This window comes from Heterodontus francisci, chromosome 22 (genome assembly GCF_036365525.1).
Source record: "Heterodontus francisci isolate sHetFra1 chromosome 22, sHetFra1.hap1, whole genome shotgun sequence".
NCBI lineage: Eukaryota > Metazoa > Chordata > Chondrichthyes > Heterodontiformes > Heterodontidae > Heterodontus > Heterodontus francisci.
In genome coordinates, this window is record NC_090392.1 from 83,332,836 (window position 1) to 83,352,934 (window position 20,099).

Consider the following 20,099-nt stretch of genomic DNA (forward strand, 5'->3'; position numbering starts at 1 on the left):
CCCCAATACCAGGTCCAGTACGGCCCCATCCCTAGTTGGACTATCTACATATTGTTTCAAGAAGCCCTCCTGGATGCTCCTTACAAATTCTGCCCCATCCAAGCCCCTAGCACTAAGTGAGTCCCAGTCAATATAGGGGAAGTTAAAATCACCCACCACTACAACCCTGTTACCTTTACATCTTTCCATCTGTCTTCGTGCAGATGCTTCTATTTCTAATCCTCATCCTCTCTGCTAACTTAAACTCTACTTGGCGGAGTATTGGTCCCACATTAGCAACCCGGAGAGCAGGAGTTCAAATTCCACCATGGCAAATTCTGAAAATTGATTTGACAAATCTGGTAATTTGTCGGTCAGCAATGGAATGTGTCAGACTGCCATCAAAGAAATTCACTGACAATGGGACGTGCCACTCCTATTTGATTTGGCCCATACACGACTTTCGTCCATACAGAAACAGGCTGTTCGGGCCAACAGCTCTGTGCCGGTGTTTATGTTTATGAACCTCTTCCCACTCCATTTCATCTCATCATGACCTATTTCTCCTTCATATGCTTATCTCGCTTCCTCTTCACTGTATCTATTATTTACCTCAACTACTCCATGTGGTAACGATTTTCACATTCATACCACTGTCTGGGTAAAGAAGTTTCTCCTGAATTCCTTATTGGATTTATTAGGGACTATCTTATACTTATAGTCTGTCGTTTTGGACTCCGCCACCAGTGTAAACTGTACATCTTTTCTACCTCTACCATCGTAAGCCACTCAGCTCCTATGGCAAATGCATATCTCTTGTATCACAAATCCTGACTATTTGCCTGTTCAGAGGCATATTCCTCTGCTTTGACTGGGGAAAAGAATTAAATCAGTCAAAAATGCATCATTAAAAAAAAGACATTGATATTGATTCTTCATCAAAAGTGAGATTGAAGCTACATTTCAAGATCATGGAGGGGTTTAGCTATTGGAAAGGGGCTCATTTACTAGTGTGGAGGTATCTGATATAGGGAACTAGATCTGGGCATTGATATGCAAGCTCCTTGATTACCAATTGGCTACAAAGCATGAAGAAATTTTTGGAGGCTGCATCATATTCCAAGTGCTGCAGTGACAATGAGATCCAAACAAGCCTAATATTAACTGGCAATCCTTCTGAGAGGATACAAGGATTGTGACTATATATAATTGGAGGGACTATGATTTGCCCTCTTTAAGAATACTGCCTCAGAATCTAGCCAACTTGCACAAGTCCCTGAGTTTTGCAGCTTACCCCTTCTATCTCTCCTTGAAACATGGGCAGAATTTCTAGAATGTGACCAGATTCTAAGTATCCTCCCTGCACAGACCCTCAGGGCAAGCCCTGGAACCCACTCACAACAGAGAACCCAATGTGTGACATTAATTGACCAGTGTTTCCTACATGGGAACCAACATCTCCAGCACCAAAAAGTGACATACAACAGTATTCGTGACATCTTCAGTATGACTGACAGCAACTAAATCTTGGAGTTACGAGTGGCCATTATAGGATGTGTCAAGGGGCACTCACATGGGTTCCAGTATTTGTCTACTGTATTTTCAATCTATAAGTCTACATAAATACAACACTTCTGGATTCCCAGGCAGCAGGTTCGGAAATTTATAAAAAAAGGCTTATTTTGGTTGATGGTGTGATGGAGTGTAAAAGAGATTTATCCCCTTAGCAACAGAAACAAAATCTACAGGATTTAAAGTAAGGGAAACTGCACTGGTGTGTTTAACCACAATCCTAACACTCAAAAGATCAGTTGCAATCCTTTGTATTGAAATTGAGCTTTTTATTGAACATGATAATTCATTAAGCTGTACAGTACTTAAAATATTCCCTATAATTTCAGTCAGTAATTAAAATTGTAATATGCTCACTCCCTTACTAAAATTAAATTGATTTACATGCAGATAGTTGAGACTGACTCAATAATTCATTAAGGGAAAGCTTTAGATTAATGTTTCAGATACAGAATGAGTTAAGCTCGATTAACATGCAGGTTCTAGAATAACACAAGACAACAACATAAAATACCGAGACCAGTGATGAGACACAGAAATGGATACAGCAATAAAGGCACCTCGAAGAGGCACAGCAATGGATGTGTTAGAATCATAGAATGGTTACAGCATAGAAGGAGGAAGGGCACAAGTGGTATAGTTGCTCCTACTTCCAGAACCAGGACATCCAACTTATAGTAGTAACATCTATGAGGAAGGTGAGCCAAAAATTAAAAAAATTACAAGTTTTACATAGTAAAAGAAATGTTATAGTCTTCAAATCTCCAATTTCATATTATGACATTTACATTTCATCTGGTTAGTGATAGGAAAGAAATGGAAGCTGCTTGAAAGCTGTCTGATCCTTTGACCTATCAGCTCCCTTAACATTCTGCAAGCAAGAAGTAATGTTGAGTGTGAGAGGCTGCACTCAGTAGCAAGCAACAAGGTGATAATAACAGTAGAGTCAGATCCTGACTGGATTCTGGAGCTGAGGGAGGTTGGCTCATCATGTTACTGGACCCTGTATGGAGTATAACTCCAGTGTTCAGCCCAACTGGGAAAGTATCCATGAGGCTATGAATCTTCAGGACACTATAAAGTAACAGTTATTTTAAATGCTTTGAAAGTGCAGACCTTGCCCCTCACTTTCAATACATTAAAATTAACTGCTCAGAGTTATGCAAGCAGACAAAATACTACAATTGGGTGGACAGGAGTTGGACACCAGCTATGAATCAATACCATAACTACTGATTGCAGATGGATGGCTGCAGCCTTGATCTCTGCCAGTTCAGTATTAGTTGCTTGTTGGACATTTCTCTCAATTTTTAAAATTCCCCCTCTGATATCTAGTGACATCATTGCATCACAGCAGAAACCCTCAACATTTAAAATTTTCACAGAAGCAATCTGAGTTTACAGACCAATTCACCTTCAGAGTCCCAAAATGATTGAAATTCTTTCATATAAAGTATTTCAAACATCATTAAGGGGATAAAGTCATAACTATTTACACCAGGTTCCTGATTTCACACATTGTTCAAACAATAAGGTAGCAAATAAATCTTAAAGGTCACAAAAAGGAAAAGTTTTGTCACAGTTCAACATGTGCAAGTATATGGAATGAATTATTTCGGTTTGATCAATTTTATTGCAAACTGCAGCCAAATGGTGATTACTCACCTTAGGTGCAGTTTTCCTTTGAATGTAACAAATTTCCACATACAAACAGCATGTTCTGCATATCTGTATAATGGAAAAGCAACGAGGAACATTGCTCCTTTAACTCTCAATTGCCTGCTTAGGCATCCACCTTGACTTTGCTTTACATGGAGCCTCGCTCCAGAACACAATTCAGCTCCTTCCATTACAGCAAACAGAGTTCCATGATTTGATGAACAGTGACAGGGTAATATTGCAGCATAAACATCTCCCCAAGAAGGCCAAGGACAGCATTATAAAACCATGGGAGAAAATGAGTCTTGAGATGTGATTATCTACACAACAGTCATTCCCTATCAGATGATAACATGGGTCCACACCATCAGCCAAAAAAAGTTACCAAGAGAATTATATTTCTGTGAACAATACATTAAACACATTCGCAAGTAACAAAATACAATATTAAATGGAATAATACAACTTTTGAAGCACGTCCCAAGCCTTTAGCATTTGGTTGAAAATCATGGTGTGAAAACATTTGAGGTTTGTTCTTACCATTTATGGGACCATATGATTCTTTCAATACATTACTGCTCATATTATTAAATGTATGTGTATATTGCACAGTCTACACACTGAATGCAATGCAGAAACCACATACTGCACGTATACAACTTATAAAGTACTGCCGTAGTGTAAATGCAGTTTCTATAACATTGTGGCCAGTGTGTATATATTCATTATGTAGCATTGTGTTCAAGGTGCAGATTAATACTGACTGCCTACTTGGTAAACACTTAATTCAACTACTGTAAGTGCTAAGAAATGGATTCTGTTAAAATGAATTGCCAATGATTCAGAAATCATACTCATTCACGTTTTGGTAATATTAAAATGGTCACAGACAATACAGCACAGAAGAGGTAGCCATTCAGCCCATTGTGCCTTTGAAAGAGCTATCCAATCAGTCCTACTTCCTTGCTCTGTCCTCCAGCCCTGCAAATGTTTTCCTTTATAAGTGTATATCCAATTCCCTTTTGAAACTTACTGTTGAAATTCATAATGCAGTCACGTATCTAAAAACCTGTTTTGAAAGAAGGATAATTCCCTACATTGCTGATGGCAGGTGGTGATGCAACTGTGCGAAACTAATAAATGGTTTAACTTTAGGTCACTATTTCATGTATCAATGACAAGATATTATAAAGTTTTGACTACGAGGAAGAACAATTTTGTGCTCTGTTTCTTACCCCATCTTTCTAATATCCGTAGGTACGTTTACAATAAGCAAACATAAAATCTCACTTGTACTGCATGATACTGATGACTTATGTTCACAAAAGTTGAGTGATTGGTAGTTAAACAAAGTATCACAGGGTGTAATCCTAGATCTGTGTAACCTCATTCAACGTCGATCCTTCATTTCATACATTGCACAGTAATTAGTGATCCTTTACACTGCTGTTTTCAATAATCATATCACATGCCTCTAATGCCAAGAGTGATGGTGATCTCAGGATCTGTTATTACAGGGTTGTGTCATATGGGTTTCTGTGTCCTTCATAGAAACTTTCTTCATTAAAGGCAGGAACTTTGATTGTTTTGTGAACTAGTTCCAGCAATAATCAGTACCTATGTGTTGGATCAATAACCCCTTAACAATTACAGTTGTGAAAAAGCACTGTGACCCAGCAACACTTTCATTAACAACCAAAATACTTGTGTAAAAAGTGCAAAGATTGTGAGTAAATTCACAAGACTATTTTGTTTTTGGTTCTACATGAATCTCATCTCCGTCTCGAATACTAAACGAGTGAAGAGCACGCGTGCTGAATTTCATTTCTTCAGGCCCAAAAGCCTTTACCATGTCTTGATCAATGTAGTACAAGCGCATGTTATTGGCCGGTAACTGTACAACAGTTCGAAGTTGCTTCTTCAGATCAGCCACTGTCTGATCGAGACGAATATTCATGACTTCAACTTTACCTTCAAAGTGAACTTCAACCTTAGCACGGCTCTGGGGTCGAAGGTCAACCACTGCCAATGGTTCCAGCACACCATATTGTGTTACCAGTTCATGGTATCTAGAAAATAAATGCAGAGCAGTTAATTTCAGATGGTAAAAAACCTGCAGTATATTGCATTCAATATTCAAACTCACTGGGATCGAGCCCAAATGTTAGTGCTGACTATTTTAGAACATAATGGCCAATCCGTCACCCAAGGTGCAGCAATCTTCTTTTAAACTAATTTTGATCTACGCATTAAGTCTAGATCCACATTCAGTTTACTGAATCCATTAATAGCATTTGGAACATGTATAGGACAAATCTTTGACTGTAACTTCCTCCTTTACCCATATAAGGCTCTTTTTTAAATTCATTCATGGGATGTGGGCGTCACTGGCCAGGCCAGCATTTATTGTCCATCCCTAATTGCCCTTGAGAAGGTGGTGGTGAGCTGCCTTCTTGAACCACTGCAGTCCATGTGAGGTAGGTACACCCACAGTGCTGTTAGGAAGGGAGTTCCAGGATTTTGACCCAGCGACAGTAAAGCAACGACGATATAGTTCCAAGTCAGGATGGTGTGTGACTTGGACGGGAACTTGCAGGTGGTGATATTCCCATGCATCTGCTGCTCTTGTCCTTCGAGGTGGTAGAGGTCGCAGGTTTGGAAGGTGCTGTCTAAGGAGCCTTAGTGCGTTGCTGCAGTGCATCTTGTAGATGGTACACACTGCTGCCACTGTGCGTCGGTGGTGGAGGGAGTGAATGTTTGTGGATGGTGTGCCAATCAAGCGGGCTGCTTTGTCCTGGATGGTGTTGAGCTTCTTGAGTGTTGTTGGAGCTGCACCCATCCAGGCAAGTGGAGAGTATTCCATCACACTCCTGACTTGCGCCTTGTAGATGGTGGACAGGCTTTGGGGAGTCAGGAGATGAGTTACTCGCCTCAGGATTCCTAGCCTCTGACCTGCTCTTGTAGCCATGGTATTTATATGACTACTCCAGTTCAGTTTCTGGTCAATGGTAGCCCCCAGGATGTTGATAGTGGGGAGATTCAGCGAATGTAATGCCATTGAATGTCAAGGGGAGATGGTTAGATTCTCTCTTGTTAGAGATGGTCACTGCCTGGCACTTGTGGCGCAAATTTTGCTACACATTGTGAAGACATGAAGACTTAGATTAACGCATGCGAGTCTTTTGCAATTATTTGTGATAAGTCCACCGATCAGCAAGACAACTATGTGCTGCTTGCTTTGTTTGATTTTGTGTCTGGTAAGGCTGAAGTTGTATGGTCAGGAAAGCTAACGACAGTGCTCACAAGAACATAAGAAATAGGAGTAGAAGTAGACCATATGGCCCATCGAGCCTGCTCCGCCATTCAATACGGTCATGGCTGATCTTGGGCTTCAATTCCACTTTCCTGCCTGCTCTCCATATCTCTCGATTCCCTGAGAGACCAAAAATCTATTCCAGCCTTAAACATATTCAACATTGGAGCATCCACAACCCTCTGGGGTAGAGGATTCCAAAGATTCACAGCCCTTTGAGTGTAGCAATTTCTCCTCATCTCAGTCCTGAATGATCAGCCCTTATCCTTAGACCATGCCCCGCGTTCTTGATTCCCCGACCAGCGGAAACAATCTCTCAGTTTCTACCCTATCAAGCCCTTTCAGAATCTTGTATGTTTCAATTAGATCGCCTCCCATTCTTCTAAACTCCACAGAATATAGGCCCAATTTACTGCCTCTCATCATAGGACAACCCCCTGATCCCAGGGACCAGTTTAGTAAATCTTTGCTGCACTGCCTCCTTTCTTAAATATGGAGACCAAAACTGCACACAATATTCCAGGTGCAGTCTCACCAAAGCCCTATACAATTTTACATTGCTCGCAGACTGTGGACTGTGTCCACTTAACAGAAGCTGTTAATTACACCAGTTTTCCAAGTGATAAAACTGTTTCAAAATACGGTGCAGATTTTAACTAAGTGTCTGCTTTCATTAGTGACATTGCAACTTACATGACAAAATCTTTCAAATCTGAGCTCCAAGGTGTAATGCCTAATGCTGTCCATATTACATGCAATGCACATATAATTTCTCGTCAGTGAGCTGTGGAAAAGCGACTTTGGTAAAGTTGATAAACTGGACAGCTATTTTAAAAAATCTTCGAACAGTGCCCTAGCTGCTAGCTTGATACAGGCAACACACTACAAATGCGGCTTGAAATTGGGGAACAAAACATCGCCCTTCCTCCAAAGCCAGTAATTACAAATTGGAATTCTTGGTTTTAGGCAGTACAATATCATGCAGTTCACCTGAAATACTATTCAGACTTCATCTCAGAAGAGCTCACAGACACCGAAAACACAGGTTTTAATAGACATTGTAACCTTTCTAGATGATGCCCAGCTTAATGATGAGGTTCAGTTTGTTGCCAAGAATGCTACACACATGATGGACTTAATCATGTGGTTTGAATCTTTACATGTCACGATTCACAAAATTTACAATAAAGTAATGGATGTCCTGTTCTGGGCTGAAGCACAGTCAAATGAACAACACTCTGATGACGCTGAATTAAATGCCGTGCTCAATAGGTGTTTTCTTGCATGGAAAAAGAGCTCAAACAGTATTACTGCTGGAGTGAAGAGTCAAGTAGTGAAGAAAAAGTGGCTCAGAGTTTTCAACAACCTTCTGCGGTGTTCCTGAAAGCTGTGTGTATTGTTGACGCTGCACAAATGCACCTATTGATGATAGATATAAACGCGATTTGATGTGATTCCTGGCCTTCACCAGAACTATAGGCTGGAAATTCCTGCTTATAAACGCATTGCAAAAGAAGCAGATTGTACTTTGCCTGCAGTTTTGGAACTTTGTGGAATGCAGAATTCCCCCACCTTGCAAGGCTAGCATGGCGCTGTCTGACAATTCCAACAAACTCTGTAGATGCAGTGAGAGCTGTGTCTAAACACGGACAGGTGTTCACAAGCGCAGAGACAGGAAATGAAGACAAACACATTTGTAGGTTGCTCCGTACTCACATTCAACCACTGGTAAAGAATGTGACCTGCTTATAGTTAGCTTTTTACAATAGTTTTTGAGTATGAACATACGAACTAGGAGGAGTAGGCCATTCGGCCCCTTGAGCCTTCTGTGCCATTTGATAAGATCATGGCTGATTTGACTGTGTCCTCAACTCTACTTTCCTGTCTACTTGCTATAACCTTTGACTCCCTTATCAATCAAGAATCAATCAATCTCAGCCTTAAAAATATTCAATGATCCTGCCTCTGCTGCTCTCTGGGGAATAGAATTCCACAGACTAAAGACCCTCACAGAATCACAGAATAATACAGCGCAGAAGAGGCCCTTCAGCCCATCAAGTCTGCACCGATGCATTAAAGACACTGACCTGTCTACCTAATTCCATTTGCCAGCACTTGCCCATAGCCTTGAATGTTATGACGTGCCAAGTGCTCATCCAGGTACTTTTTAAAGGATGTGAGGTAACCCGCCTCTACCACCCTCCCAGGCAGTGCCAGACTGTCACCACCCTCTGGGTAAAAATGTTCTTCCTCAAATTCCCCTTAAACCTCCTGCCCCTCACCTTAAACTTGTGTTCCCTAGTAACTGACCCTTCAGCTAAGGGGAACAGCTGCTCCCTGTCCACGCCCCTCATAATCTTGTACACCTCAATCAGGTCACCCCTCGGTCTTCTCTGCTCCAGCGAAAACAACCCAAGCCTATCCAACCTCTCTTCATAGCTTAAATGTTCCATACCAGGCACCATCCTGGTGAATCGCCTCTGCACCCCTCCAGTGCAATCACATCCTTCCTATAATGTGGCGACCAGAATTTCACACAGTACTCCAGCTGTGGCCTTACCAAAGTTCTATACAACTCCAACATGACCTCCCTGCTTTTTTTTTTTCTTTTGTAATCTATGCCTCGATTGTTAAAGGCAAGTGTCCTATATGCCTTTTTCACCACCCTATTAACCTGCCCTTCTGCCTTCAGAGATCTATGGACAAACATGCCAAGGTCCCTTTGTTCCTCGGAACTTTCCAGTATCAGGCCATTCATTGAATACTTCCGTGTCACATTACTCCTTCCAAAGTGTATCACCTCACACTTTTCAGGGTTAAATTCCATCTGCCACTTTTCTGCCCAATTGACCATCCCATCTATATCTTCCTGTAACCCAAGACACTCAACCTCACTGTTAATCACTCGGCCAATCTTTGTGTCATCCGCGAACTTACTGATCCTACCCCCCACATAGTCATCTATGTCATTATATAAATGACAAACAATAGGGGACCCAGCACAGATCCCTGTGGTGCGCCACTGGACACTGGCTTCCAGTCACTAAAACAGCCGTCTGTCATCACTCTGTCTCCTACAGCTAAGCCAAATTTGAATCCACCTTATCAAGTTACCCTGTATCCCATGTGCATTTGCTTTCTTGATAAGTCTCCCATGTGGGACCTTGTCAAAGGCTTTGCTAAAATCCATGTAAACTACATCAACTGCACTACCCTCATCTACACACCTGGTCACATGCTCAAAAAATTCAATCAAATTTGTTAGGCAGGACCTCCCTCTGACAAAGCTATGCTGACTATTCCTGATCAAATTTTGCCTCTCCAAGTGGAGATAGATTCTCTCCTTCAGAATTTTCACCAATAGTTTCCCTACCACTGACGTGAGACTCACTGGTCTCTAGTTTCCCTCAGAAAAAATTTCTCCTCATCTCTATCTTAAATACGAGACCCCTGATTTTTAAACTGTGTCCCCCTAGTTCTGGTCTCTCCCATAAGGGGAAACATTCTCTCAGCATCCACTCTGTCAAGTCCCCTCAGGATTTTATATGTTTCAATAAGATCACCTCTCATTCTTCTAAACTCCAATTGATACAGGCCCAACTTGCCCAACCTTTCCTCATAAGATAACCCCTTCATCCCAGGAATCAGTCGAGTGAACCTTGTCTGAACTGCTTCTAATACAGTTACAGCCTTTAAGTAAGGAGACCAAAATTGTACGCAATACTCCAAATGTGGTCTCACCAACGCCCTATACAACTATAGCAAAACTTCCCTACTTTTATATTCCATTCACCTTGCAATAAATGACAAATGACCTGTGTACTAACATCTTGTGAATCATGTATCAAGACACCCAGATCCCTCTGTACCACAGAGTTCTGCAATCTCACTCCATTTAAATAATATACTGCTTTTCTATTCTTCCTGCCAAAGCCGCCAAGTTCACATTTTCCCACATTATACTCCAGCTGCCAAATTTTTGCCCACTCACTTAACCTATCTCGATCCCTTTGCAGACTCATGTCCTCTTCACAACTTACGTCCCTATCTTTATGTCATCAGAAACTCAGCAACTATAGTCAGTCCCTTCATCCAAAACATTGATATAGATTGTAAATAGTTGAGGCCCCAGCAATGATCACTGTGGCACCCCACTAGTTACAGCCTGCCAACCTGAAAATGACCCAATTATCCCGACTCTCTGTTTCCTGTTAGCCAACCATGCTAATTTGTTACCCCCTACACCATGAGCTCTTATTTCGTGTAGTAACCTTTAATGTGGCACCTTATCAAATGCCTTTTGGAAATTCAAGTACACCACATCTACAGGTTCCCCTTGTTACTTCCTCAAAGAACTCTAATAAATTAGTCAAACACAATTTCCCTTTCACAAAGCCATGCTGACTCTGCCTGATTGCATTAACCCTGCTATTACCTCCTTAATAGATTCCAGCATTTTCCCTATGACAGATGTTAGGCTAACTGGTCTGTAGTTTCCTGCTTTCTGTCTCCCTCCTTTCTTGAAAAAAGGAGTTACATTCACTATTTTCCAATCTCATGGAACCTTTCCAGAATCTAGGGAATTTTGGAAAATTGCAACCAATGCATCTACTATCTCAGCAGTTATTTCTTTTAAGACTCTAGGACACAGGCCATCGGGTCCTGGGGACTTGTCAGCCTTTAGTTTCCTCAGTACCCTTTCCCTGGTGATTGTAACTGTTTTAAGTTCCTCCCTCCCTTTCACCTCTTGATTGACAAGTATTTCTGGGATGTTACTTGTGTCTTTTACAGTGAAGATAAACACAAAATATCTGTTCAACGCTTCCACCATTTCCTTATTTCTCATTATTAATTCCAGACACTCTCTCCAGAGGACCAATGCTCACTTTAGTGACTCTATCCATTTTTACATTTCTAGCTAGCTTTCTATCATACTCTAATTTCCTTCACAATAAATGCCACTTGAACCCAGAAACCTCCTCCTTTTGTTTTAAATAGATTATCATGGTTTGTTGTAACACAGTGAAATTTATGATTTAATTGCTATGACAGATTGGGAAACATTACTGAAAGGGACGATGGTGGAAAGGCAATAGCAAACATTTAAAGAGTGCATGGATGAACTGCAACAATTGCTTATCCCTGTCTGATGCAAAAGTAAAACGGGAAAGGTAGCCAAACCATAGCTTACAAGGGAAATTAGAGATAGCATTAGATCCAAGAAAGAGGCATATAAATTCACCAGAAAAAACAGACCTGAGGATTGGGAGCAGCTTAGAATTCAGCAAAGGAGAACCAAGGGATTGATTAAGAAGAGGAAAATAGAGTACGAGAGTAAGCTTGCAGGGAACATAAAACTGACTGTAAAAGTTTCTATTGGTATGTGAAGGGGAATTTATTATCAGGAATAAAGAAATGGCTGACCAACTAAATGCATACTTTGGTTCTGTCTTCACAAAGGAGGACACAAATATCATACCAGAAATGTTGGGGTTAGTAAGAGAGAGAAACTGAAGGAAATCAGTATTAGTAGAGAAATGGTGTTGGGGAAATTGATGGGATTGAAGGCCGATAAATCCCCAGGGCCTGATGATATGCATCCCAGAGTACTTAAGGAAGTGGCTCTAGAAATAATGGATGCATTGCTGGTCATCTTCCAAGATTCTATAGACTCTGGAACAGTTCCTACAGATTGGAGGGTAGCTAATGTAACCCCACTATTTAAAAAGGGAGGTAGAGAGAAAGCAGGGAATTGTAGACCAGTCAGCCTGATGTCGGTAATGGGGAAAATTCTGGAGTCCATTATCAAAGATTTTATAGCACAGCACTTAGAGAAGTGATAGAATTGGACAGAGTCAGCATGGATTTACGAAAGGGAAATCACACTGGACAAATCTACTAGAATTCTTCGAGGATGTAACTAGTAGAGTTGATGAGGGAGAGCCAGTGGATGTGGTTTATTTGGACTTTCAGAAGGCTTTCGACAAAATCCCACATAAGAGATTAGCAGGTAAAATTAAAGCGCATGGGATTGGGGGTAATGTATTGTGATGGATAGAAAATTGGTTGGCAGACAGGAAACAAAGACTAGGGATAAATGGGTCTTTTTCTGAATGGCAGGCAGTGACTAGTGGGGTACTGCAGGGGTCGGTGCTAGGACCCCAGCTATTCACAATATATATTAATGATTTAGATGAGGGAACTAAATGTAATATCTCCAAATTTGCAGATGACAAAACTGGGTGGGAGGGTGAGCTGTGAGGAGGATGCAGTCAGGCATCAGGGTGATTTGGACAAGTTGAGTGAGTGGGCTAATGCATGGCAGATGCAGTATAATGTGCATAAATGTGAGGTTACCCACTTTGGTAGCAAAAACAGGAAGGCAGATTATTATCTGAATGGCTATAAATTTTTTTTTTAAAAATTCATTCATGGGATGTGGGCGTCACAGGCCAGGCCAGCATTTATTGCCCATCCCTAATTGCCCTTGAGAAGGTGGTGGTGAGCTGCCTTCTTGAACCGCTGCAGTCCATGTGAAGTAGGTACACCCACAGTGCTGTTAGAGAGTTCCAGGATTTTGACACATCGACAGTGAAGGAACGGCAATATAGTTCCAAATCAGGATGGTGTGTGACTTGGATGGGAACTTGCAGGTGGTGATGTTCCCATGCATCTGCTGCTCTTGTCCTTCAAGGTGGTAGAAGTCGCGGGTTTGCAAGGTGCTGTCGAAGGAGCCTTGGTGCATTGCTGCAGTGCATCTCGTAGATGGTACACACTGCTGCCACTGTGCGCCGGTGGTGGAGGGAGTGAATGTTTGTGGATGGTGTGCCACTCAAGCGGGCTGCTTTGTTCTGGATGGTGTCGAGCTTCTTGAGTGTTGTTGGAGCTGCACCCATCCAGGCAAGTAGAGAGTATTCCATCACACTCCTGACTTGTGTCTTGTAGATGGTGGACAGGCTTTGGGGAGTCAGGTGAGTTACTTGTCGCAGGATTCCTAGCCTCTGACCTGCTCTTGTAGCCACGGTATTTATATGGCTACTCCAGTTCAGTTTCTGGTCAATGGTAGCTCCTGGGATGTTGATAGTGGGGGATTCAGCGATGGTAATGCCACTGAATGTCAAGGGGAGATGGTTAGATTCTCTCTTGTTGGAGATGGTCATTGCCTGGCACTTGTGTGGCGCAAATGTTACTTGCCACTTATCAGCCCAAGCCTGGATATTGTCCACGTCTTGCTGCATTTCTATACGGACTGGTTCAGTATTTGAGGAGTCACGAATAGTGCTGAACACTGTGCAATCATCATCGAACATCCCCACTTCTGACCTTATGATTGAAGGAAGGTCATTGATGAAGCAGCTGAAGATGGTTCGGCCAAAGTCACTACCCTGAGGAACTCCTGTCGTGATGTCCTGGACCTCAAATGATTGACCTCCAACAACCACAGCCATCTTCCTTTGCGCTAGGTATGACTCCAACCAGCAGAGAGTTTTCCCCCTGATTCCCATTCATTCCAGTTTTACTCAGGCTCCTTGATGCCATACTCGGTCAAATGCTGCCTTGATGTCAAGGGCAGTCACTCTCAACTCACCTCTTGAGTTCAGCTCTTTTGTCCATGTTTGAACCAAGACTATAATGAGATCAGGAGCTGAGTGGCTCTAGCGGAACCCAAACTGAACATCACTGAGCAGGTTATTGCTAAGCAAGTGCTGCTTGATGGCACTGTTAATGAGACCTTCCATCACTTTACTGATGAGTGAGAGTAGACTGATGGGGCGGTAATTGGCCGGGTTGGACTTGTCCTGCTTTTTGTGTACAGGACAGACCTGGGCAATTTTCATCATTGCCGGGTAGATGCCAGTGTTGTAACTATACTGGAACAGCTTGACTAGGGGTGCAGCAAGTTCTGGAGCACAGGTCTTCTGTACTATTGGCAGAATATTGTCAGGACCCATAGCCTTTGCAGTATGCAGTGCCTTCAGCCGTTTCTTGATATCACGGGGAGTGAATTGAATTGGCTGAAGTCTGGCATCTGTAATGCTGGGGACTTCAGGAGGGGGCCGAGACGGATCATCGACTCGGCACTTCTGGCTGAAGATTGTTGCAAATGCTGCAGCCTTATCTTTCGCACTGATGTGCTGGGCTCCCCATCATTGAGGATGGGGATATTGGTGGAGCCACCTCCTCCAGTTAGTTGTTTAATTGTCCACCACCATTCACAGCTGAATGTGGCAGGACTGCAGAGCTTACATCTGATCCGTTGGTTATGGGATCACTTAGCTCTGTCTATTGCATGCTGCTTATGCAGTTTGGCATGCAAGTAGTCCTGGGTTGTAGCTTCACCAGGTTGACACCTCATTTTGAGGTACACCTGGTGCTGCTCCTAGCATGCCCTCCTGCACTCTTTATTGAACCAGGGTTGGTCTCCTGGCTTGATGGTAATGGTAGAGTGGGGGATATGCTGGGCCATGAGGTTGCAGATTGTGGTCGAGTACAATTCTGCTGCTGCTGATGGCCCACAGCGCCTCATGGATGCCCAGTTTTGCATTGCTAGATCTGTTTGAAATCTATCCCATGAGAGAGGGGAATATGTAGAGAGACCTGGGTGTTCTCGTACACCTGTCGCTGAAGGCAAGCATGCAGTTGCAACAGGCGGTAAATGAGGCAAGTGATATGTTGGCCTTCATAGCGAGAGGATTCGAGTACAGGAGCAGGGATGTCTTGCTGTAATTATACAGGGCTTTGGTGAGGCCACACCTGGAATATTGTGTGCAGTTTTGGTCTCCTTATCTGAGGAAGGATGTTCTTACTATAGAGAGAGTGCAGCGAAGGTTTACCAGACTGATTCCTCAGATGGCGGGAGTGACGTATTGAGTCGGTTAGGATTATATTCGCTGGAGTTCAGACAAGTGAGGGGGGAAATCGCATAGAAACCTCTAAAATTCTAACAGGACTTGACAGGGTAGATACAGGAAGGATGTTCCCGATGGTGGGGGAGTCCAGAACCAGGGGTCATAGTCTCAGGATTCGGGGTAAACCTTTCAGGACTGAGATGAGGAGAAATTTCTTCACCCAGAGAGTGGTGAACCTGTGGAATTCACTACCACAGAAAGCAGTTGAGGCCAAAACATTGTATGTTTTCAAGGAGGAGTTAGATATAACTCTTGGGTCTAAAGGGATCAAAGGGTATGGGGCGAAAGCGGGAACAGGTTACCGAGTTGGATGATCAGCCATGATCATAATAAATGGTGGAGCAGGCTCAAAGGGCCGAATGGCCTACTCCTGCTGCTATTTTCTACAACCATGTTTCTAAATACATGATATTCACAATTCTTTAAATGCTGTGACGGTGAAATTTGTTCAATATGATCGTGAATTTGGTAGATGTTTGAATGGGATGGGAACGAGAACTTCATTGGTTAGATGAGGACCAATCTCTATTCAAAACTTCATGTTTTTAAATAAATGTTGGATGCAGATTGATACAGGATTACCCCATGCAACCGAAAGACACATTAGGACCACCTCTCCTGTCAGTTGTCTTCATTTATTGTTAAACCTTATAATATGCCTTTTACTTGCTGCATTCACTGGATTTCCTTTATCAATGCATTCTTACTTCCTCAGACTCTTAAATTTGTCAAGCACAACTTGCCGTTTTCAGATCCATGCTTGCTGTTCCTAATTAGCAAATCTGAGGATTACATTTATCCCACACTATGGCATCTAAAAGCTTCCCATTAATGCCTGATCATTCCACCATCATAATCCTGAAGCAAAGTTATCATTTTGTACTCCAGTGTTAGTTGACCTCTCATAAGACTTCCAATTTATTTCTTAATCCAAACAATTCCTTCTCTTTTATCTGTTTAGAAATGATTTACTGTTTACCAGTATATACATCCTCATAGTCTCAAATTTGTTTCCCCTTCATATTTTGTATATTCCGCTTGATTTTCTTCTGTAATAACAGCTTTATATTTATCTATGCCTCTTTTTCAAGTTCCATTTCAATTTTTTTTATTCATTCATGGAATGTGTGCATTTATTATCCATCTATAATTGTCCTTGAGAAGGTGGTGGTGAGCCAACTTCTTGAATTGCTGCAGTCTGTGTGGTGCAGGTACACCCATAGTGCTATTAGATAGGGCAAGTCTTCGACAGCACCTCCATAACTGAGAAAATGTTACCCCTGGCTAAGGTATCTGCAATCCGGGGATCATAATTTCAGAATAATGGGTCAGCCATTTAGGACTAAGATGAGAAGAAATTTCTTCACTCAAAGGGTTGTGAATGTTTAAAATTCTCTACCCCAGAGAGCTGTGGATGCTGAGTCATTGAGCATATTAAAGAAAGAGGTCGATTGATTTTTGGGTACTAAGAATGAAGGGAAATGGATATAGTGTGGGAAGGTGGAATTGAAGAAGATCAGCCACAATCTTGTTGAATAGCATAGCAAGCTTGAAGGGCCAAATGGCATACTCCAGCTCCTGTTCCATATGCAAAAACTTTGGCAAGTTGCTGCAGTGCATCTTGTAGATGGTACACACTATAACCACAATCCACCAGTGCCACAGGAAGGTGAGTATTTAAGGTGGTCATAGAGTCATACAGCACAGAAACAGGCCCACCGTGTCCATGCCAGCCATCAAGCCTATCTATTCTAATCCCATTTTCCAGCACTTGGCCCATAGCCTTGTATACTATGGTGCTTCAAGTGCTCATCTAAATACTTAAATGTTGTGAGGGTTCCTGCCTCTACCACCCCTTCAGGCAATGTGTTCCAGATTCCAACCACCCTCTGGGTGAAATTTTTTTCCCTAAAATCCCCTCTAAACCACCTGCCCCTTACCTTAAATCTATGCCCCCTAGTTATTGACACCTCCGCTAAGGGAAAAAGTTTCTTCCCATCTACCCTATCTATGCCCTTCATAATTTTGTATACCTCAATCAGGTCCCCCTCAGCCTTCTCTGTTCTAAGGAAAACAACACTAGCCCATCTAGTCTCTCTTCATAGCTGAAATGCTCCAGCCCAGGCAACATCCTTCCTATAGTGTGGCGACCAGAACTGTACACAGTATTCCAGTCGTGGCCTAACTAGCATTTTATACAGCTCCATCATAACCTCCCTGCTCTTGTATTCTATGCCTTGGCTAATAAAGGCAAGTATCCCATATGCCTGCCTAACCCCCTTATCTACCTGTGCTGCTGCCTTCAGTGAGCTATGAACAAGCACACTAAGGTCCTCTGACCCTCTGTACTTCCCATGGTCCTACCATCCATTGTATATCCCCTTGCATTGTTAGTCCTCCCAAAATGCATCACCTCACACTTCAGGATTAAATTCCATTTTCCACTGCTCTGCCCATCTATATCATCCCGTAATCTAAGGCTTGGTGGATAAGGCGCCAATGAAGTGGGCTTCTTTGTCCTGACCCAGCACCTGGGAGTCTCTACCATGTACTCAAGCTATCGTTGCATTATCTTTTCCCGTGTGAATATATCTGGTTTGCACCCAAATCACCTCCCAATTCAACAATCTCATTCTTTATGTACTGTCGTCTCAATTTTTCTGGGCTTTGCTGTGTCTCAATTTTTGTGTCAAACCTGTTATGGCTTCCTAGATATTCCCCAATATCTGTTATATCACCTGCCCCACTTCTTTTCCTGGAACTAGATCGACCACTGCCTCCTTCCTCATTGGACTAAAAACTTTCTAATCGCGAAAGCAGTCTAGGATACATTGAAGAAACATTCCCTTCTTTCCTTAATTGCTTACATTACTTTACACTTTGGGTTCGGGAATTGGAAGTACAATTTCCAAATTTGTGGGTGACACCAAATTGGGGACTGTAGTTGATACAAAGGAAGATTGTGACAAAATGCAAGAAAACATTAACAAGTAGAATGGTGCATTTTTATATAAAGAATAAGGAGGCCACATACAGCTTGGGTAATTAGTCTAAATGGGGTAGAGGAGCAAATGGATCTAGGGGTACAGATACATAAATCATTAAAGTAGCAACACAGGTTAATAAGGCCATAAAAAAAGCAAACCAAGCACTGAGGTTTAATTCTAGAGGGATTGAATTGAAAAGTGGATAAGTTAGGTTAAACTTGTCGATCTGCAAAAGGTTAAACTTCTAATGAATGCTTTGTACCCATGAATGTCCTTCTCTAGCCTAAAGCTCCTCTCTGCTAACACTATATTATTCCCAGAGAAACTCATGTCTTTAGCTCACTAAATGTATTGACATTTTGTGCATTTACATTGATATATACAAACCCACCTTTTGCCAAAAACAAGTTTTAATCCTTCTTCCTTCTGATGGTTATCCTTTCATCTTTCCTTCATTACCTCTAGACTTGACTATTCCAACACACTCCTGGCTGGTCTCTCACATTCTACTCTCCATAAACTTGAGGTCATCCAAAACTCTGCTGACCATGTATTAACTTGCACCAAGTCCTGTTCCCCCATCACCTCTGTGCCCATTGATCTACATTGGCTCCCAGTCAACCAATATCTTGATTTTAAAATTCTCATTGTTGGTTTCAAATGCCTCGCCCCTCTCTCTCTAATCTCCTCCAACCTCACAAGCCTCCAAGATATTTGCACTCCTCTAATTCTGAGCTCTAATGCATCCCTGATTTTAAATCATTCTACCATTGGTGGCTGCGCCTTCACTTGTCTAGGTCCCAATCTCTGGACTACCCTCCCTACACCTCTCCACCTCGCTTTCCTGCTTTAAGACACTCCTTAAAACCGAACCCTTTGACCAAACCTTTGGTCATCTGGTTTAATATCGCGTTTTGTGGCTCGATGTCATATTTTGTTTTATAATACGAACATACGAATTAAGGTGGATTGTTTTTCGGTCGGCACAGACACGATGGGCCAAGTGACCTCTTTCTGTGCCTTAAATTCTAGGAGCAGGAGTAGGCCACTCGGCCCTCTAGCCTGCTCTGCCATTCAACAAGATCATGGCTGATCTGATTGTAATCTCAACTCCACATTCCCACATACGCCCAATAACCTTTCACCCCCTTGCTTATCAAGAATCTATCTACCTCTGCCTTAAAAATATTCAAAGTCTCTGCTTCCACCGCCTTTTCAGGACAAGAGTTCCAAAGATTCACGACCCTCAGAAAAAAAATTTCTCCTCATCTCTGTCTTAAAGGGCGACCCCTTATTTTTAAACAGTGACCCCTAGTTCTCGGTTTTCCCACAAGAGGAAACATCCTTTTCACATCCACCCTGTCAAGACCCCTCAGGATCTTATACGTTTCAATCAAGTCACCTCTTACTCTTCTAAACTCCAGCAGATACAAGCCTTACCCTGACCAACCTTTCAGCATTAGACAATCCACCCATTCTAGATATTAGTCTAGTAAACCTTCTAATAATGCTCCTCAAAAGCACCTCATCTCACTGTTTCTTTCTTTACTCCCATCATATTAGTTAAATCCATCTTACAACACTAGCGACTTTCATAATGAGGACATTGGTAAAGCCTGAGCATTCTGTACAGGCCACTGTTGCCAGCAATCTGCCCTTCCCTCCTGGACCATCTCTCCA

The 20,099-nt window shown here is 42.3% G+C and overlaps 1 protein-coding gene across 3 annotated transcripts in view; it reads right to left on the reverse strand.

The window, feature by feature from the left end:
• Positions 1–1,820: 1,820 nt before the first annotated feature.
• tbcelb (tubulin folding cofactor E-like b) overlaps positions 1,821–20,099 on the reverse strand; it is a 100,245-nt gene continuing 81,966 nt past the window's right edge. For 2 of the 3 annotated variants that reach the window (XM_068054197.1, XM_068054199.1), the window contains one exon: positions 1,821–5,279. In XM_068054197.1, coding sequence (XP_067910298.1) covers positions 4,955–5,279 — 325 coding nt within the window. In that variant the 3' untranslated portion in view covers positions 1,821–4,954. The remainder of the gene's footprint in view (positions 5,280–20,099) is intronic. The other variant, XM_068054198.1, reaches the window with a different exon arrangement.